The sequence below is a fragment of the Acinonyx jubatus genome, chromosome C2, assembly GCF_027475565.1.
Source record: "Acinonyx jubatus isolate Ajub_Pintada_27869175 chromosome C2, VMU_Ajub_asm_v1.0, whole genome shotgun sequence".
Lineage (NCBI taxonomy): Eukaryota > Metazoa > Chordata > Mammalia > Carnivora > Felidae > Acinonyx > Acinonyx jubatus.
This window is the reverse complement of record NC_069384.1, coordinates 80,584,380-80,604,803: the sequence shown is the minus strand read 5'-3', so window position 1 is coordinate 80,604,803 and position 20,424 is coordinate 80,584,380. Positions and strand designations below refer to the sequence as shown.

Sequence of the window (20,424 nt, the reverse complement as noted above, 5' to 3'; positions counted from 1 at the left end):
TACCCAAACAACAAAAAGCATCAAAAAGAGGGGCGCCTGGGTGGCTCAGTCAATTAAGCATCCGACTCTTACTTTCAGCTCAGGTCATGATCTCTTGGTTCATGAGTTCAAGCCCTTTGTTGGGCTCTGCGCCAATGGTGTGGAGCCTGCTTGGGATTCCCTCTCTCTGCCCCTCCCCCCCACACACATGGATTCTCTCTCTCTCTCAATAAATAAATGTATGTTATGTATATAATATGTATGTATGTATATAAATGTATATAAATGTATGTATATAAATGTATATAAAGGCGTCAAAAATAACCAGGAGTACATGATGCCGAGTCACTGGTCCTTCTGAATGAAACAGAAGTGGCTCTGTGCTCTGACGGGGCATGTCATGGTGAGATGGAGAAGGACAGCAGAGAAATGAAGGTCTCCAGCAATGAGCATGTTTAACTCTTAACAGTAGAATTCTGGCACTCAAAGCCTGACTGGGGCACCCTGAGGCAGGGTCCTTGCCTGGTATGTAGTTCCCACCAGGGAAACGTGGTGATTGAGGCCTGAGGAGACGGCAGAGGAAGGGGAGACCTTATGCTTTAGCATTTCAGGGGGCTTGAGATGTGCTTGGCTTGACTTCAAAGTGCTAGCCCCTTCCTCAAGCTCCCCTAGCATGCCTGGGGGAGAGCAGGGCTGAGAACAATTTCCCCTGCCCTGTAGAGCCAGGTAGAGGTTCCATCTGTCATGGGGTGTGTGTGCAGGGCACGGCCAACCCAACACGCCACCAGTAGCTCAGAATTGAAGAGAGACTGGCACGAGAGACCAGACCCTCACAGCACAGGTACCTGGCTAGCAAAGAAGTGCCCGATAATTCTGACGATCACTTCCTCATTTTCATCCGGCGTTTGGTCACGAGGCACGATGACTTCTGCACTGGTTAAGTTCTGCAGTTCGTTCACCTGTGAAGGGAGAAAAGCGGGGTCAGGAGGCAGTGGGAGAGGGGCGTGCTGGAGGGCAAGGCAGCTAGAGGCTATTCTCCTTTCCTTCAGTCTAGAACATGTCCGGGGGCTTCCCAGTCCCTGATCACATGGGATCAATGGGAGGCCGAGGGAGGGTCCAGCCTCCGACTGCCTGGAGCTCCTTTTGGGGCTGAATTCTTATTCTGGAGTCTCCGCGGTGTGGTTCCTGCACATGCTCGCAGTGACCCAGGCTCTCCCAGCACCAAGGAAGGAAAATCACCAAAGTAAACTTTCCTTTCTAATCAGACCTTGCTCTGATGCCTGCTCTTCATTTTCATCCCTGCCTCCGAGTCCTACTTATGCTGCTTCAGCCGCTGGATGGTTACCTTTTCTCCCTGCCACTCCAGTTCCGTGCCAGTCACCTGCGGGAAGTGGCCAGCCCGTGCTGCTCTCCCTCACCTGCAGCCCACCCCCTGCACTCCGGTGCTCCTCCTCACCAGCCTCAACAAGCCAACACTGCCCGGGGTTCACCCCAGGCCCTGGCAGGGTGCTGAACACACAGGTGGGGTCTGCAAGGCCCGGTGGACAGCTCACAGTCTCTGGGGGGCAGTGTTGGCTTGATGAACAGAATTCACGGACAGGTTCTAAAACGACCAAATAGGAGATCAAAGGGCTCAGGAGTCTAATCCCCCATGGGCCATTTGCTCTCTCTTGCCTAGGGCATCCCAAGCGGCCTAGAGCTGGTGTGTGTCCTCTGATACTGGTCACATTCCTGGTTGTGGGGAGTAATCCGCAAACCATTCAACTTTCTTCTTTTGTATAAAGGTGACTCACTGTATGTAGAACTTGACTTTGAGTCCTTAGTAAGAATTTCTGTGTAAAGAAAATAGCAGGCGTGTGCACGTGCACACACATACAACTCTAGAGATCCCTCAAATTCCTGCCACTCAACACTGTCACCTTGCTAGTGTACATAGGCTCTCGGGGTCATATCCCCACCACATAAGTCATGTTCTAGATCACTTCTGTGTCTGACAGAACTATCTGCTCATTCCTACAGGCTTCAGAATTGATGCTCTGGCACTTTTCAAATTACTTTGTGTTGCTGCCACCTTCATGTTGAAAACCTTCATTGCTTTTTGTTTTAAAGTATTTCCTTTTTTACCCACCACGCGGTTGCTAACCTAGCTCCCTTGTAACAGGTGGGCAGGTTTGGGAAAGAGCCAGAAGACAGAATCTGCAGGATGGAAAGTTTGAAAAGTGAGGGGAGAGTGTAGGACACCAGACCCTGCAGGCCTCTGAACGTGAATTTAGAGAAGATGACAGTCTGCTAAGTAGGTATACACTGGGTGGAGCTCTATTCCCTAGTGTTTTCCTGCTGTTCTGTGTGGGTTTAAAGGGGCCAGGAGGCAGCCTCCTCCTCTTCAGGGAGGACCTTCACTTACCAGCATGTAGCTGAGATGTCCTATTTCTAGGCACAGAACCCTGGTGTTTTTGGTGGCCTGGCCCAGTACCACGGATTCGGGGCCCTCGGCTCTGGAAGAATGTCCTTCCAGAGCCAGTGGGGGGAAATCGGGTCAGGCTGGGGCAGGGAATGGGCCCAGGAGATGAAGCCAGCTCAGAGCAAACTTACGGTTTTGCCGCCCTTGCCGATCACCCGGCCAGCTGTAGAAGAGGGCACTCTGATGTGCGCTTCCAGCTTCACCTCTTCTTTGGGGTTAAAGAAGTTTTCTTCCTTCAGTTTCCCAAAGATCCGCCCCTGGGCCTGAGAGAGCAAGGCGTGACCGCTTCGCCGTGCTGCTGCCAGAACCGGCCGGGGAGCCCAGGCCTGCACACCCCCAGCCCCGAATTCACTGGGGCCACCACGGGGGAGCTGTGTACCCTGCTTCCCTCCTTCAGAGACCTGGCTGTTCCTGCCACACTCAAGGAACGTACCTGACCGCTGCCTCTTGGAAGCTTGTGTGTGGGGCCAGGGGTGGTGGTGATGGGGCAGAACTAGGTCTTAGTTCCCTTATCCACAGCACCTACGAACGCCTGGCTGAATGAACCTGTCCAGGGGACTCTTAACTTCCTCCCATCATGGTATTTTTAGACCCCGGGTTACAAAAGGGTGGAGGCGAGGTAGGTGGTGACTGGGGATGCTTTCTGATGTCTTAACTCCAGCCAGGGAAGCTGAGACATTACGGTTTAAGACAAAAAAACAAAAAAACTTTAACAATTGAGATATAATTCTTACAGCCTAAAATTCATCATTTTGAAGTATACAGTCCAGGAGTTTTCTGTGTATTCACTACATTAAGCAGCCAGTACCACTATTCAGGACATCTTCATCCCAGTCCCCCGGAGCAAAACTCCATACCTAGCAGGCAGTCCCCATTCGTCCCTTCCCCAGCCCCTACTTTCTGTCTCTGGATTTACCTTTGCTGGACATTTCGTATAAAGGGACGCTCATAATATGCGGCCTTTTGTGTCTGTCTTCTTTTACTTCATGCAGTGTTTTCTAGGTTTATCCATGCTGTAGCATGCATCAGAATTTTGCTCCTTTTTATGGCTGACTAATTTCCTACTGAGTGCATAGATCACATTTTGTTTATCCACTCATGAGCTGAAGGGCTATTCTTCTTAAATGTTTTCACATGTGTTAATGTTTTCTCAAATTTTCAGTATTTTTAATAAGGACTATACTTTTATAAATATGTTTCTTTTAGAAAACTCAATTTATAATTTTCCCAAGGGAGAAAAAAGGGCAAAAACAAAATGCATCCGACCAAACTCCCAACAAGCTACTGCTCTTTCTCCTTACACCCCATGGTTATGCCCCCACAGCTTGAAGGGTATAAAATACTAAAGGAGTCTGAGATACTTATCCTCAAAACTGTGGCTAAGGGGTCAGAGATAGCCCAGAGGAGTGTCATTTGAACTAGGCACTGACAATCTACATTTCCATGAGAGAGAAGGGAAGGAGTGCTCCAGGAAGCAGAGCTCCAGGGAACAACCTGGAGGTAGGCAAGACAGCATGAGTCTGAGACTAGTGAGCAGCAGCAGGAAGAAAAATCGAGGCTGGGCCTCGCAAAGAAGTCTTGAACATGCCTCTGAGATGGCCGCCACCTGCTAAAGGCCCTTAGCTACTGCAGGGCTGAGGTGGCCCCCGGCACTGACCTTGAACTGGGCTTCAGGTGGGCCGGTGATGATGACCATTCTTTCGCTGACATCTGGGCCTTCCGCCGGGGCAATCTGCAGTTTACAAGGCAAGAGGAAAATGCTGCTGCCGGGCTGTGGTCCCCAGTCCCCTCTCACATACTAGCAAGGGATTATGGTGTGGTTTCTGCCTTTGCAACTGCTGCTTTCTCTCCGGGTCTTAGGAAGATACCACCATAATGCCCAGTATCAAATTTGGGTCTTTGACCATCCAGGCAGACTTGGAAGCAGTGCAAGGAGTTCCTGCCCGTCCCTGCCCCGAGCACCTGCAATGACTGGCCTCCTTTTACCGAGCCAAGGGAGTCAAGAGCTCTAGGAGGAAGAAGGAGGTGTAGGCTCAACCAGCCCACCCAGGGCCCCGAGGGGGTAAGGGCTAAGTCCACAGAGGCACTACTGTGGAGCCAACTTGCAGGAAAGGCGCCCCTGGTTCTAGTTCTCAGCTCACAGAGGCAACTGGCTGCAAGGGAGAGTTGAGCTAGAGCATGAGTGGCCAGGACCAGCTCCTCCACGGCACAGGAACCAAGGGTGACAGCACCAGAGCAAGGATGAGGTCACCCTGGTCCCAGTGTCTGCTCTGCAAATCCTTCCCCTCCCCGGCCTCCATGTCCTCATCTGTGAAATTTGGAGGTGAAATCTGGCAAGCTCAATGCTGCCTTCTATTTGTGAGTCTATCTGCTCTATTTGTGATTCTGAGTTCTCTTGTAACACAACTCAATGACAGACCAAGCAAGCATGATTTTTTTTTGTTGTTGTCGTTAGACTCATTTTATATTCTTTTCTGCATACCCTGCCTTATTCTGAAAATCATTAAGGTAGCTTTGAAAATGAAAACAGTGTAGCAAAACTAAAGTCAATTTAAAATGAGTTAAGGGTACACCATTTAGGAATGAGTCAAGCGTGAGGTTAGTACAACTGTCTGAAATTCACCAGCTAAGACCAGCAGTCCAAGAGCTACTCCTGTGCTCCTGCAGCTTTGGAATGACATTCCACCGGCAAACTCCCTCGAGAGCACCAGGAAGGAGAACGCTGTTTTATCACTGAAACAAACAGGACCTGGAGGGGAGGTGACTGCCGAGATCCCAGGGTGAGCAGGGGCGGGAGTAAGGCTCAGGAGATTTGTGTGGCATTCTGAAGCCTGCCGGATGCTCTGTAGGGCAGAGTGATGGGAGCCCAGCTGTTGTCTGTAACCAAGGCATCTTGGGGTGTTATCTTCCCGACCTCACCTCAACCCAGCCCCTGCCAGCACTCAGCTCCCACATATAAATGTACAGCTCTCTCCCTGCCCTGGGAGCATCTCCCTGTGCCTGTAGCTGTGGTCTCTGAAGACAGGCAAAGCAGGAATGGAGGGTTCTTTAGAGTGAGATTATCCATTTTGCTTTAGAGAAAATGCTTTCAGTCCTGTTGAAAATAACAAAGCCAGGTCTGATTTTTAAAAGTAGAAAGCTTCTCTCACCAATACTTGGCTTCTGTGGTTTTCTCTCCTTTACTGCTATGGAGACAGGCAGGGATCGGGAAAGAAGGCAGCGGCTGGAGAAGCAGGATGTTGTGTGCAGCATAAAGGATGATGGGGTACTGCCAGCCTGCAGAGCCCGTTCTGTTCCCCTGGTCCTGCCCTGCTGTATCTGCCCATCAGAGGCCATGAGTCAGGCGATACACCCCTGCTCAACCTTGCTGGGACATAGAAGGATGGTGGGGACGCCGTGGAGTGGAGCCCAAGGGATTGCCCTCTCTCTTAGTTTCCCGAAGGCCAGCTGGGAGTGACTCTGGTATAGCACTCAGGTTGCCGAGGTGGAAAAAACACTGGACCAGAGATCAGATCACCTGGTCAAATGTCGGCTCTTGTATTCTTTACCTTCGTGACCTTCAACACTCAGTGAAACCCTCTGGGCCCTGTTCCTCATGGGCAACAGTAAGTGGGAAGCAAGTGCTCCGGCCAGTCCCAGTGGTGCTCAGCACACTACAGGGCAGCACAACCGATGAGGTCAGGGCCGGTCCTGCCACTTGTGTGCCTTGGCCTGGTCCCTGGGCCTAAGTCCCACTTTTCCCAGGGAAAAAGAGAGGATTTCGTGTCATAATCCCTTGAGCCCCTTTGAGTTGAAATCATCTCCTTCTGTCTCCTGCACGGTATCTCAGGCCACATGACTGGACACAAGGAAAGGCCCTTGGGGGCAGCCGGCCCAGTGGTCCTCCACGCTGTACCTGTCCTGCCACGGCTGCCGGCATGTGGGCTGGGGTCTTAGCTGCAACAAGCCTGTTAGAAGCCATGGCCCCCCGTGTGCTGCGCTGCAGTCCGCATGCACCTCAGGGCTCCCGCCTAGACTCTGCACTTGGCAGGTAACAGAGCTGAGGCCTGAGACGGGAAATGATTTGCCCAAATAATACTCTTTGATGGTCTCGCTGCAATTCTTGTGCTGTACTACTCAGAATGTTTTGTTTTTGCTTTTTCTCCAGCACACTTGCTGTGGGAGAAATTCCAGCTCTTCTTGTGGAGAAAGCGCAAGCATTCTTTCTCTCCAAGTCATGAGACTTCTCACTCGGAATTCCGGGTTGTCCCATGGTAGCAAATTATTTTACGTAACAACGGAAACTCTGTTTTCAAAAGAGTTTCATGAGGCTTGGGACGTGCTCAGCATTCTGCCTGTGAGTCAGAGCCGATAGCTGGGCTTGGAGCAGGACCAGGGTCGAATAATCCTTCCCTTTCAGCTTCTCGGGCGCTTCTTCACATGGCGCTCGAAGGGGCAGGATGTGGGTCTGTAACTACACTCACCACCATTTCCATAAATCAAGGGGCCTTCCTTCCTGAGCCGCTCTGTGCAGTCCCAGGACTGCCTGTCCGGCTGTGATACCAGCTTTTGTTTACCTACAATTTTATCACTTTTCAAAGAGTTTTGCATCCAAACTACTTTCTTGAGAATTTGTGAAGCAGAGAGACTAATTAAAGCGTCAAAGCACTGATAACAGCGAAGTGAAAATGATGCTCTGCTGAAGTCCGCTCCCTTAGGTTGGGGAAAAAACCCTCAGCCTTTTTCTTTCCTCCCTCCCTCCCTTCCTTCCTCCCTTCCTTTTTTTTTTTTTTTTTTTTTTGCTTTATCTTCTTAAGAAGAAGACTATGGTAGCCCCAACAGGACTGGGTTGGCTTGTCTGTTACTAGAAATTTTTCTAATTCAGTTGTTAGTTGAGCAAGAAAGGAATGAGAGAGGTAAAGATGAGAGCAGATAGGATTAATCTTGGGGGCCAATTTGCCAGATCCTGTGGGAGTCTGTCCCCAGAAGGAGTCAGCGTTGCTCAGGACTAGCAGAAGGAACAAGGCACATGGGGTGGGAAGGTGGTGATGGAAGAAGGCGGGAAACAGATGGCTGTGGAGAGCAGCTTTACCTTGATGGAGGCCCCAGCGAATCGAGCCAGCTGTTTAATGTGCGCCCCCTTCTTCCCAATGATGGCACCTACAGCCTGGGTCGGGATGAAGAGATTCACAATCTCCTGCTCTGGGTACTGGAAGGGCAGCACAAGACAAGACATCATTCCCACTGGGTTGTTCCATCAGGCACTCAGCAGGTACCTAGCATCTACGATGAGCTGTGTGCTGTGGGAGCCCTAATACCCAAGGAAATGGTCAAAATGGTGCATGGGATGCTCCTGCGGCCTAGGAGCTGCAGGTGTGAGGCCTAAGGAACAAACCTGGGCACAGGGAGCACTACATGACAATCGAAATGGGAACTCCTCTTGAGCAGCTCTGAATCTGCTGGATTCAGAAAGCTGTCTGTTCACAGGCTTTCTGTCATATGCAAATGTGATAGGTACTGCTCGCTCCTGTGTCTTTATCCAAGAAATCAATACTGTTATTAAATATACCTGGCCTGAGGACAGGGTCCTGAGGCACTTTGTTAGAAGAACAGGAAACAACTCTGCACACCTTGTAGCCATGACTGGTATCTTCACCAGAGTGACATCAGGTTCGAAAGAAGATAAGTAAACCTGCCGTGACCATGCCACATGGTGACAGCCCAAAGAGACCAGGGGTCGTCCCCATAGGGGTCTGTGGGAATGACATGACCCCATTTGTTCAAAGACCTTTAGAAATGCTCTTCTTTGCTAAATACTATCTCCTAATTTTATCTCTTGATCATTCGTATGTACCCATTTCCTGCCACCTGTGGATTTGTAAGCATTGGCAGGAGTGCTGACTGTTGGGGTAGTTTGGTGTCACTCACAAGAAGCCCTGGACACATAGGACCCAGCACTCACACCAGGACGTTCACTGGTCAGTCCACCACAGCCTGTGTGGTACCCGCCAAAGGAGAGGGAAAAGTGGCCGACGGGCTGAACCGAGGGGCACTTACGGAGTGGTGATGCGGGAACGGCCCAAACTGGTGAGGGGGGTACAAGCTGGAGAAGTATCCGGAGTGAGTCTGCAGCATGAAAGAAAGAGTCGGTCAGCGGCTGCCTACAGGGACATTCTCCAAACTCAGGGAGGCAAGATTCCCGCACACAGCACAGGCTCTGCGTACCGTCACCTGGCTCCACCTGGCCCCTGGCAGCTCAGATCTCTGCTCCACTTCTCCCACCGCAGCACTGAATGCTTGGCTGAATGTTTATCACGGTTAAGCTGCACCATGCTTTAGGCCCCTGGGAACTTACCACCACGGGAGTAACTCTTTGGACCTGCCCTCCCTCAGACAGGCAGGCCCAGTGGCTTCTATTTTCTGGGAAGCCACGGACTGTGGATTAAAAGGCACAGAGACAGTAGGACAAAATCTAGAGTTATTCATGGCCAGCAAATGTGCTCCTGGGAAGCCAGGTCTGTGAGCTCCCTCAGAGAGTTTTGAAAGGAATGGAGAGATTGAGAATGGAGGGATTGAAAATGAGGCTGAGAGAGGAGTGATAATGAGTGAATAAATAGCATCATGTGTGAGTGTGAGGGAGGGCCGGGAGGGAACAGGAAGACAAATGTGGATAGAAAACAAAAGAGCTATTACAATAACATTTAAAAAGCAGCTGCTTTTGGGACACCTGGGTGGCTCAGTCGGTTAAGCATCTGACTCTTGATCTCAGCTTCTGTCATGATCTCACGGTTTGTGCGTTCGAGCCCTACGTCGAGCTCCACGCTGACCGTGCAGAGACTGCTTGAGATTCTCTCTCTCTCCCTCTCTCTGCTCTCTCTTTCAAAAATAAATAAACTTATGGGGTGCCTGGGTGGCTCAGTCGGTTAAGCGCCCGACTTCAGCTCAGGTCATGATCTCATGGTTTGTGGGTTCGAGCCCCGTGTCAGGCTCTATGCTGACAGCATGGAGGCTGGAGCCTGCCTCAGATTCTGTGTCTCCCTCTCTCTCTGCCCCTCCCCCACTCACACTCTGTCTCTGTCTCAAAAATAAATGTTAAAAAAATTTAAAAAATAAAAAAATAAAAATAAATGAACTTAAAAAAAAGTAGCTGCTTTTTGTTGAATATCTAATATACAAGGCACTGTGGTAGGTAATTTATTCACAAACTCTTCATCCTCATAACAGGCCTGCAAGACAGAAATAGGTCTGATATCATACATTCGTACAGGCAGGACACTGACAGAATCTGCAGTCTAGTTAACTGCACTTTGCATAAGGCCACATAAATGCTGGCACACCTGTTACAGGAAAGGAGGTGAATGGCTCAGAGCACCACGGGGTCAATGTCTGCGGACCCGCCCTGCAAGATGACCTCCTAGGCTTCTTACAGGGGTCTAGTGTTTGTTGGAGGGCCCTTGAACAAATCCCGTTGTGTTCTCAGTCTCCCAGATCTCCAGATGGACTTTGAGTTCCATACCACAACTTCATCTTATAACACTAGGGACCAAATGAAAGGGTTTCCCTTTCTGAGCTTGGAGAGTGGACTTCTGGCCTCGGGAAAGAGGAGACATGGACACTGCAGGAGGGGCTTCCTCCACTGTGGGTCTAGGTGATCACAGGGCTGTGCTTAGGAACTATTATGTAGACACAAGCCTTTGCTCTCAGGTTTTGGAAGGAAGCTGTAGTGACACCTCACTCCCACAAGAGGGTGCTATGAGACCAGCATTGCCTTGGCACCTTCCACTTCTGACTGGAAGCTGAGTGAAGAGGGCTTACCTGGTCCTGCTTCTTCTTTGAAGGGCATTCAGCTCCAGACCCTTCCTGCAGGTCCCTGTCCTGAGCCATGTAGGGTGAAGAGAGAATTTCTGTGGCTTTCTGCTCAAAGCTCTACCTTGGGGAAAGGATGCTTCCCCTTGCTCTCCCTCCATTTCCTCTTGCAGGACATCCTTTCTTTCAGGCCTCAGAGCAGCAGTAATTCTTTTGAATTGTGACTTGCCTTTTCCTCCACAAACTCACATGAGACCAAGAATAGACCAGCCACAGTGTGACTCCTATTCTGGGTTTGAATACTCCCAACATAAACACTGTATCAAATTTAGACCTACCACTTGGGTTAGGAGAGAGAATTAGCTATAAAAGTATAAAAAGGACTAATTCCCCAGTCCTCCTTGTGTTCACGAGCTACTACAGTGGGAAAACTTGTGGGGAAAGAATCCCAAACTTGGCAGTCAGGAGCTCGTGTCTAGCAGAGGTGCTGGCTTTATGTACGTTAAGTTGGTTTTCGGAATCAGAACACTCATAAGACCTGAGTCTGAATCATCAGCTCCATACAAGCTGGAATAATTTATTCAACTCTTCTGAGCCTCATCCACAAATGGATTAAAATATCATGTCTAGATCTAGAAAATAAAATATCTAGATCTTTTAGAAATTAGATCTTCTAATATGTTGTGAGGGTTCCTTCAATCGTTCGTTCATTCATTTATGAAAAAGATATCTGAGCACCTATCATATACAAAGCACTGTTCTAGGTGCTGGGGACACAGCTATTAAGACAGAAAAGGTCCCTGCTACCATGGGACTTACGTCCTATTGGGGAGACAGACAAGTATTGTGAAAGTAACGAACAGGACGACGTGAGGAAGCAAAGCTGTGGAGATTAGGGTTGGGATGCCAAATTTAGCTGGAACGGCCCAGGAAGACTCTCTGAGGAGGTGACCTCTGAGTTGGGCTCCATGGAGGAGAAGGAACTGCACACAAGGCACTGGGGAAGGAAACATTGTAAGCAAGATTCTTAGAGGTGCTGAGCTAGGACAGGGGTTGGCCTTTGGAAAAACAGAAAAGGGGCCGGTAGGGTAAAAGCTGCAAACGATGGGGGGCAGGCAGTCTGAGATCACACAGGGCTTGTGGGCCTTGGTCTGAACTTGGATCTGACCCTATGAAGTACCATGGATGCCCCTGAAGGACGTTACGCGGCACTGAGTGGGGTCACAGGAGTGGAAGGATCTATCATTGGGTACTGTAGGGCTGAATTGTTAGTGTTAAAAGACTACTTACTTATAATGAAATGTATGCTTAAAGCACACGATTTCCCAACCTTCTATGGATGGAGTCTACAATCTCAACTGGAGGAAGGTTTTCAAAACACGCTTCATCACAACCGTCAGAGAAATCACCCGCTGATGACTTGAATAAATGTTCTCTTTAATGGGAAAACAGGTTGCAGCCATCTGATGAACCAAGGGCCCAAGGAGGGGGAGGTCGGCAAGGAAGCCCACCCAACCCAACACAGCAGTTGGTCTCACTGTCCCAGTTTGAGAGTCCCTAGTTATTTTACAAAGGAGAAGCTCTTTTATTTATTATTTTTAATTACTATTTTTTTAGACGCCTCCTTCCCCATGTATTGCTCCCACAGACCCTCCATCTGAAGGTTTAGAAGCCACCAGGAACCACATGAGCTCTTTTTGGTCTTAGGCTGCATCCCAAGATAAGAATTCCAATGCCAGAGAGATGAGGGGGTGGTGAAAAAGCTCCTTTATCTTTAAGAATTTAAGAAGCATTATGACACTAGGGAGTGGGGGAGGGGTGTTACAGTAAAGGTGACCCTGCCAAGTGTGTCCCCACCCCCTGCCAACAGAGGCTGCAAGGTGGGTGGTCATTATTATCCACCGGTTTGTGTTACATTCTCAGTTTGAGGGAAACTGGTGTCTGCTCTTCCTTTATGCTTCACTCTGCCTGGGGGGGGGGGGGGGGGTAGGTAGAGGAGTATATATCAAATGCATTAGTAAAAATTAAAAAAGCAATTATAAACAGTTGGACCTGCTTTTCCTGGAAGAACTGCAGAGTCTTTAGTCCCAAGCCGCTATGTATGACCATAATCATGATGTATGATTTAGGTGACAAACTGAAGCGTGAAGAAATCACGGGGTGGGAAGAGTGAGGGCTGGGAAGAGTGAGGGCTGGGAAATGAGCAGTGGACAGAGCAAGTGTCAGGCATACAAATTTCAAATACTGAAACAGCTGTACTGTGAAGAAAGACTGATGCCACATTGCAAAGATGGTGGATGCTCTCCCTTAGGAACCAGGAGTGTGGGCATGGGCCTGGGGGGATGGGAGTGGACTCGGCCAGAAGGGTCAGTGTCATGGGCAGAGCCTCTCCAAGATTCAGAAGGTACACCATTCTATGCCAGCTTGTCAAAGGGCCTCTCCACAATGGCTGCTTATCCACCTCTATGTGTTCTCAAGGGACAACCTCAGGAGCTGAGGAAAACCAGAAACTGTTAAGTTAGCAAGAGGCAAAGCCAAGACTTGAGCACAGATCTGTATCTGACTCTGCAGCCCAAGATCTCAACTACTACCCCCCATGCTGCCCCACATGGAACATTCTGAATTCACTGGTTCAGGTGGGGCCCATGGCATGTTATGAAAAAACTCCCCTAAGGATTCCAATATGCCTTCTGTTGAGTTTATTTAAGTATATGAATGGACAATTAAAATTATTAGATGTGTATGAAGAATCAGGAGCATGGAAGAAGGGAGCAAAGCCGAGCAAGGCAAAGAAATGGCCCAAGTGAATTCATTCAGAAAACAGAACTTTTAAAAAAAATTTGATTTGACTTCATTCATCTGTAAGTATACTGCTATGAGAAAAGATCAATCAGAGACCTAGATTGATTTGGAAAGGAAAAACTCCACAAAGGCTGTATAAATAGCAGAAAAGACACTCCTAAAAAGTCCATCAGTGCATCAGAAGATTAACCCATGCAAAACAAAAAGAAGGAACTGGATATGAGAATGGAGAAGAGCTATAATCCATAAAGTGGGAATTTCAGAAGGACAAAATGAAATGGGGGAGGGTGGGAGGGAGAAGTAATACTAACATGAAGTACAGAAGCAAAAGATTTTCCTGAACCAAAGAAAAACGTGAATCTTCAGATCAAAGGGCAGAGACTCACATTTCTGAACTCAAGTGTAAAGGCAAAATACTAAAAAAAGGCAAAAACAAAACAAAACAAACAAACCAAAAAAACTCTTACAGACAGAAGGAAAAAAAAGCAATCTACAAAATAAATCAGGCTGGTAGCACATTTATCTGAAAAAGAAATACTAAAAGTAATGTTTTCAGAGTTGTAGAGGAACTATTACTCTAGAAATTCTAGACACCCAGTTGAACTTTCATTCATGTGAAGGGAAAAGAAAAGAAGGGCATTTTCAGATCTAGAAAGGTTTAGAATTTATATTACGTAAGTGTAATTGCTGAAAAAAGTTGTATAAGGAAGCATTCCTGACAAACAAACAAAAAAGCCCCCAAATAACTCAAAAAATGAGAGGATATGGAGCACAAGAAACCATCTGCAGTGGACAAAGTAACCAGTTACAGTTTAGTTAATTCTAAACCACAGGTTATGAGACTGTGTATTCATTAGGAAAAGAAGCCGAACAGTTTGGAATAAAATTCCACATTATTTCTAGAGTCCTATGACCAAAATACATGAAATAAAACTTATTAGAATAAAAAATCTGACAAAACCATAATCATGGTGGGAGAAGAGCAAACTCCTCCCATAATAAGTCATACAGATAAAAATAATCAGATAGAGGATATGAGCCACCAATCAGAAGCTTGCTTTTATAGCTATAAACACAACTTTGAGCCCATCAGAGAAGGTGCATCCTTCCAAATGCCCACGAATTAAAAAACTGACCATGCATGAGTAAGGTCACAAAAATCAGAAACGCTGCAATAACACTGTCTGAATACCAAGTATAGAAAAGAACTGCAAGATAACAAAAAAGAACCCATCAACTACTTAGAAATTAAAAACAAACAAACAAACAAAGCCCTGGCAAATGTGGTTAAGGAAAAAAAGAAAACACAAATATATGATGCTAGGAATTACAAAAGAGTAATACACAAGTTGGGAGACTTAAAAGGCAATAGTCCACTTTGTACAATGTTATGCCAACACATGTGAAAGCTAGATGAAACAAATACTTTTATGGACAAATAAAAACCAATAAAACCAAGTCAATAATTTATAATAAACTGAAAAGTTTATAAATGATTTTTCTCCAAAAGGTGGTAGGCCCAGATGTTTTATGGATAAAATCTTCAAGGAACAGAAAAATTACACATTCTTTAATTTTCCCAAGCATATTAAAAGTTGGTCATCTCTCCAATTCATTCTTTTAGGAAAAAAAATAATCCTGCTGTTAAAGCTGTCGAAGAGAGTATACAACTACAGTAATTATAGCATAGACAAAGAGATAAATGGAGCAGAGTCCAGGAAGATAACTAAGTGGGAATTTAGTGTATGAGACACCTGGAATTTCAAACTAAGTGATTAAATGGTACATTATTCAAGAAGTGATTTGGGGAAAACTGGCTATCCATCTGGAAAAAAAAAAAAGATCTTTTTGTCAAAGTTTAAGTCAAGATAAATTCCCTATGAATTACAGATACAAATAACAACCCTCAAAATCCAACAATTAAAAATTATTTTAAGAAAACATGGGAGAATACCTTTACAGTGTTGGATGGGACATGTTTTCTTTAGCATGACACCAAAGGCCAAAATGCAAAACATCACTGATTTAACTACCTTACTTCTTAAAATTTCTACATGAATTCTGGTGAAGAGAAATCTGTGAGAATTTAAATTGCATATACCTTTTGATGCAATAATTCTAGTCTTAGATAATTTACTTTTGGATAATACACATTGTGCAAAGACTTATGAAAAAGAATATTCATTTTGACCCCACGTGTAGTAGAGAAAACCTGGAAACAATTCAAATGTCTAAAAATAGTGTGCTGGTTAGAAAAATCATAGTAAATTCATACAATGGTATACTATGTAGACATTAAAGAGAATTAGGTTTAATTGTGAAAAAATGCCCATAATAAGTGAAACAAAAACAAAACCCTTGTAATTCTGTGTGTATGACATAATTCCACTTATAGTTTTGAATAATATGATTGTATATATGCTTAGAAAACATTTTTGAAAAATGGAAACATAAAGGTGCTATACTTTGGGGGAGTGGTTATTGGGTAAAATTTGGGTAAGAGAAGGCAGGCCAAGGGACATGTTTACGATTTACTTCATACAACAGTTTGTCCAAAATATATTTAAAATTATAATGGCACAAGACACGACAAATAAAGCAAAGAGAAATAACAAGCTGGTGAAAAATACTTACAGTATGACAAGTGGATAATGGCCTTAATATGTAATTAGCTGTTACAAATCAGTAACAAAAAGACGGAAAATAAAGATGATGACAATAGCACTAATTTTACACAGAAATAATTATGTGCAGGTTTTAACTTACTCAAAAACCCTTAAAACAACACCATGATATATACAATTACCACCCCCATCTTATAGACAGGGACACTGAGATGCAAAGAGGTTAAGGCATTTGTCCGAGGTTAAAAGCAGCAAGTGATAGTAGAGAGATTCAAATGCAAGTGGTCTGGCTCCAGAACCTATACTGCCTTTCAAAAGACTGATGGGCGAAGGATATAGAAAGACAATTCACTGGAGGGGAAAAAATGGCCAGTAAAAACTGTTGAGCCTCATAATAACAAAAGAAATGTATGAAGTATCAGACTGCAAGGGATAATCACATGGGTTATGAGAGTATGGGAGAAAAAATCTGTATCACACATTGGCGGGAGGGAAAAGTAGTATACATCCTCCATGTATTGAAATTTATGTATTATGTATCAATATTTACGTATTTTATAATTATATATCATGTAGAAAATTTATATATTCTTTGGCTCAGCAATTCTATTTCAAGGAATTCATTCTGAGGAAATAACTGGATAAAAGAGCCAATGCACAAGGATTTCCACAGCAGAGTGAATGCCTTGAATATATATATTTTAGGTACATGTAGCATGTATTTAACATTTAGAAATTATATGTACACACACTCATATGTGCAAACACTGGTTATTTCTACATTGAGAAAAAACTTGCACTTTCTACATTTCTGTATTATTTCTTTTTTATTTTAAATTTATTTTAACATTTATTTATTTTTGAGAGACAGAGAGAGAGCATGAGCAGGAGAGGGGCAGAGAGGGGGAGACACAGAATCCAAAGCAGGCTCCAGGCTCTGAGCTGTCAGCACAGAGCCCGACGCGGGGCTCGAACTCACAAACCGCGAGATCATGACCTGAGCCAAATTCGGACGCTTAACCGACTGAGCCACCCAGGCACCCCTGTATTATTTGCTTCTTAAATGCTATGTACATATTACTTTTATAGTCAGAGAATAGTAAGTTTTCATACATACACATATGCTTTCAAAATTGAAGAGGTTAGAGACCAACCTTGGCACGTGTAAGCTCCATGTATAGAGGTACAGAGACTTCCTGACCTTTGGATCCCAAGAGCAAAAGTACTGGTGTTTTGTGATACATAAAAGGAAAGAAATACCCAAGGTTTCTGAAAATCTGAAAGCCTACATGACAAGAAAATAATAGAAGTATTTAAAACATGCCTATCGCTCCCACCCCACTCTGTCCTCAGGATGCCTGGGCCCATCAACCTGCAATGCACACTCTGCAGGTGTGGCTTTGGGGACCTGTCTTAGGTCCTGCACAGGTAGGCAGTGATGGCCACCTCCATTCCCTGGCTCTGCACTTCAACAGCCGCCCCAGGGAAGGAGAGTCACAGAAAGTTGGGGCAGCTATGTGCTGTGGTTAGAATCTAATCTTGATCTATGTGATCAAGATCAGAACCACATGGCTTTTAGCTTCATAAAGAAAGTAAAATCTATTTGATGAAGAACAGGAACTATGTATTTTATTTAGTAAAATGGTTATTGTACTGTTTTAGTGAAAATCTCAGATGAAAAGGAGCTTTCCAACTGGCAAACCTTATTTTCAAGTTTAGAAAATATCCTGCTATCACATGAGAGCTTCTCCCCTGGTTTTATTTCAAGGGTCTGTGAACTCTTTCTGTAAAGGGCCAAATATATAATTTAGGTTTCTAACTGCATCTACTCAATTCCACCATCATAGCAAAAAAAGCAAATAGACAATATATAAACAAAGGGTCATGGCTATATTCCAATAAAATTTATTTACAGGGGTGCCTGGGTGGCTCAGTGGGTTGAGTGTCCAACTTTGGTTCAGCTCACAGTCTCACGGTTCATGAGTTCAAGACCTGCACTGGGCTCACTGCTGTCAGTGCAGAGCCTGCTTTGGATCCTCTGTCCCCCCTTCTCTCTGCCCCTACCCTGCTCATGTGTGTGCTCTCTCTCTCTCAAAAGTAAATAAAACATAAAAAAAATTTTTTTTTATTTACAAAAATAAGTGGTGGGGGAGTCTGGCCCTTGTGCCAAATCTCAGAGTAAGGGTTTGCTCACCCCCTCAGATTACCAATTTTAGAAGTGGCCTGTTTTAACATACCTTTCCCCCACTGTTTACCTCAAGTTCTGAGGTTATCTTCTGTAGGCAGTAGACACAGCCTTTCTCCTAAGAAAAGGAGATGTGTCTCAACACCACTGAAATGTCCCAAGCTTGGTCATTGTTAAATCTCACAGCAAAGACTTGGGGACAGGCACCTGTCATCACTGTTCTAAGTCCCTGGAGCAGACACATGACTGTCACAGCTGCCACAATCCTTCTTGTCACATCCCAGATCCCACTTATCCCAGCTCTCATCTCCACACACATGGCTCAATACTGGGCCCCATCCTTTAGTTTAAGAGAAAATGGATGTAACTCCAAAGAAATGGTATGAAGATTTAGAAATGGCTCAGAAGATCTGTACATAAACAAGACTGCAGAATGTGTACATTCTTGTGACTAAAAATGTGGGTGCCAGTTCATGTCTCTATATTCTTGGCAGAAGAGCACAGTGGTTTCAGCCTCTCTACAAATAATCCAAAGAGCTACTAGGAATGCTCACGCTGCAATGCCTACACTAGAGACCACCTCTCAAAAGAAAAGAGTGGCCAAGGTAGTGTTCATCAACCTAATTCTTCCCACTAAAAAGTATGAACGTTGGAGGAAAGAAAGTTTGCTTAAAAAAATAAGCAATACGTATACAGAAGAATTAGGAGTGAAAAAAAAAAAAGCTGTCAAGTATCCTGAACCCCAATTTGATAATGTATTGATCTATAATGCTTGTAAATGGAAGCAACAATTAGAAAACTTGCGAACATTCACATTTCTTCTTTTGTTGTTAATTAGGACTCAGTAAATACTTATTGAGAACCTACTAAATGCCAGGCATTGTGCTGTTTAGAAACAAATATTGTGTATTATTTTCTTTTAAAACTGTCTATTAATAAAATATGATGCATTTGAGTTGTAGATACAGGCAAGAAATATATGTAATATATATATGTGTGTATATATATATGTACATATATATATATTCAAGAGTCATCCAGGTACCCTATTATTTTAATAAATGAACAATACTCATGATTCTTATTTGAATTAAGAAATTCAAATTTCCTTTTTTATAATAGGCTTCTAGTTAGTGAATTTGCTATAACTGTAGTTTCTTTCCTAGGTATGACATATACTATGTTTCAGAGCACGTATTTAGAGGATTTTTAATAATACTTATCTGTCCATTAGGAAGAAGCCCTAAGAAATGTTGGATTTATCCTACAATCACTTATGAGCACAGCCTCCAAATTAAAGCTTTAGCTCTGATTCAACATAGCAGAGTAACGCTGCTGCCTGGGGGTGCCCAGAACATGAGCAAACCTCTGGGTGCTGAGCTACTTACAGCGAAAGGGTGGTAAGGGGGAGCGGGGGGAGCTCCTCGGGGCCCTGTTGGTGGAGGCAGCACGGACAGTCCTGTTGAAAAGATGCCAAGTGCGCTGAGGTTCAACCCCGGGATCAGATTGGCTTGTTGCTGGGAACAGAAATGGAGAAAAAGATGAGGGGAGGAGACCAGAGAGGCCCAGCTTGCCTGAGTCAACCTCCATCTTTTGTCCGGTCTCCTAATCAGCTCTGCCCTGGCCTCACGGACCCCCTTGCTGCTGGGGTGGGCTCTCCAAACCTCAAGCTGACCTTCAAAGCTTCTCTGAGAGTGTCTACACATCTTAACACAGCCAACAACGCTCCTCTGGGGGACCCAGGCCACCATATCTTCTCTCCTGCTAACCACTCATTCTCACCCTGCCCAGTCCCACTCCTCTCTCCCCTCTGGGCCTCTGCACACATTATCCATCATGCAGAGAAACTGCTTCTCTTCCTCCTGACCTAAGTCCTACTTGCCATGTGGGTTTCACCTGAGCTTAGGTGTCTCCTCACTCCAAAGGTCTCCACTCCAGTGACCTTTCTGTGTGCCCCCACCAACATTCCTGTGTTTCCTTCAAATAATATTTGAAATCTCATCACATGGTATTTGACTTGGCTGTGTAGTTGCCCCTTCCCTTTTAGATCATAACTTCCTCATGGACAGAGACTATATTCCTCAGTGTTGTGTGCTCAGTGCCTGGTACATAGTAAGTACTCAATAAATACTTGTGGAATGAATATGTTTAAAAAATATTGAGTTAATATGTTTTTCCAACTCTATCCAGAGAAAGATCAGATCTTTCACTAGGATACTATAACACATGTAAACTCCATTCTCAGGTTCAGGATGGTTCACAACTTTGAATTTTTCACCATTTAGTTGCGAGTGTTGTGATTACCTCACTTGCTTACTTATTTCACATTTCAACATGGGGATGCTCACCTAGGCAGGGGGTGGGTATTAACTGCACAGGGATGCAGTCATCTGGGCTGTGTCCACCCTGCCCCTACCTTCATCTCCCTGAACACTAAGCAGTTCTCTAACATTTTCTGTTTTCTTATCTGTGACTAGGGTCACCCATTAACTTGCCTTCTTTTAGGATGTTTGGAATAGGAGAGCTGGGTTCTTTAACCTTTACCCCACTTGATATATAAGATCCAGTAATTTTGTTAATCATCTGTC

At 45.2% G+C, this 20,424-nt stretch overlaps 1 protein-coding gene across 4 annotated transcripts in view; it reads right to left on the bottom strand.

Moving 5' to 3' along the window:
- Positions 1-20,424, bottom strand: part of IGF2BP2 (insulin like growth factor 2 mRNA binding protein 2) — a 165,175-nt gene that overhangs the window by 13,430 nt on the left and 131,321 nt on the right. For 2 of the 4 annotated variants that reach the window (XM_053221109.1, XM_027061249.2), the window contains exons 10-15: positions 19,225-19,353; positions 8,477-8,545; positions 7,512-7,628; positions 4,098-4,172; positions 2,572-2,703; positions 825-938 (exon numbers count right to left, since the gene is read on the bottom strand). In XM_053221109.1, coding sequence (XP_053077084.1) covers positions 825-938; positions 2,572-2,703; positions 4,098-4,172; positions 7,512-7,628; positions 8,477-8,545; positions 19,225-19,353 — 636 coding nt within the window. The remainder of the gene's footprint in view (positions 1-824; positions 939-2,571; positions 2,704-4,097; positions 4,173-7,511; positions 7,629-8,476; positions 8,546-19,224; positions 19,354-20,424) is intronic. The other 2 variants (XM_053221110.1, XM_027061250.2) reach the window with 2 other exon arrangements.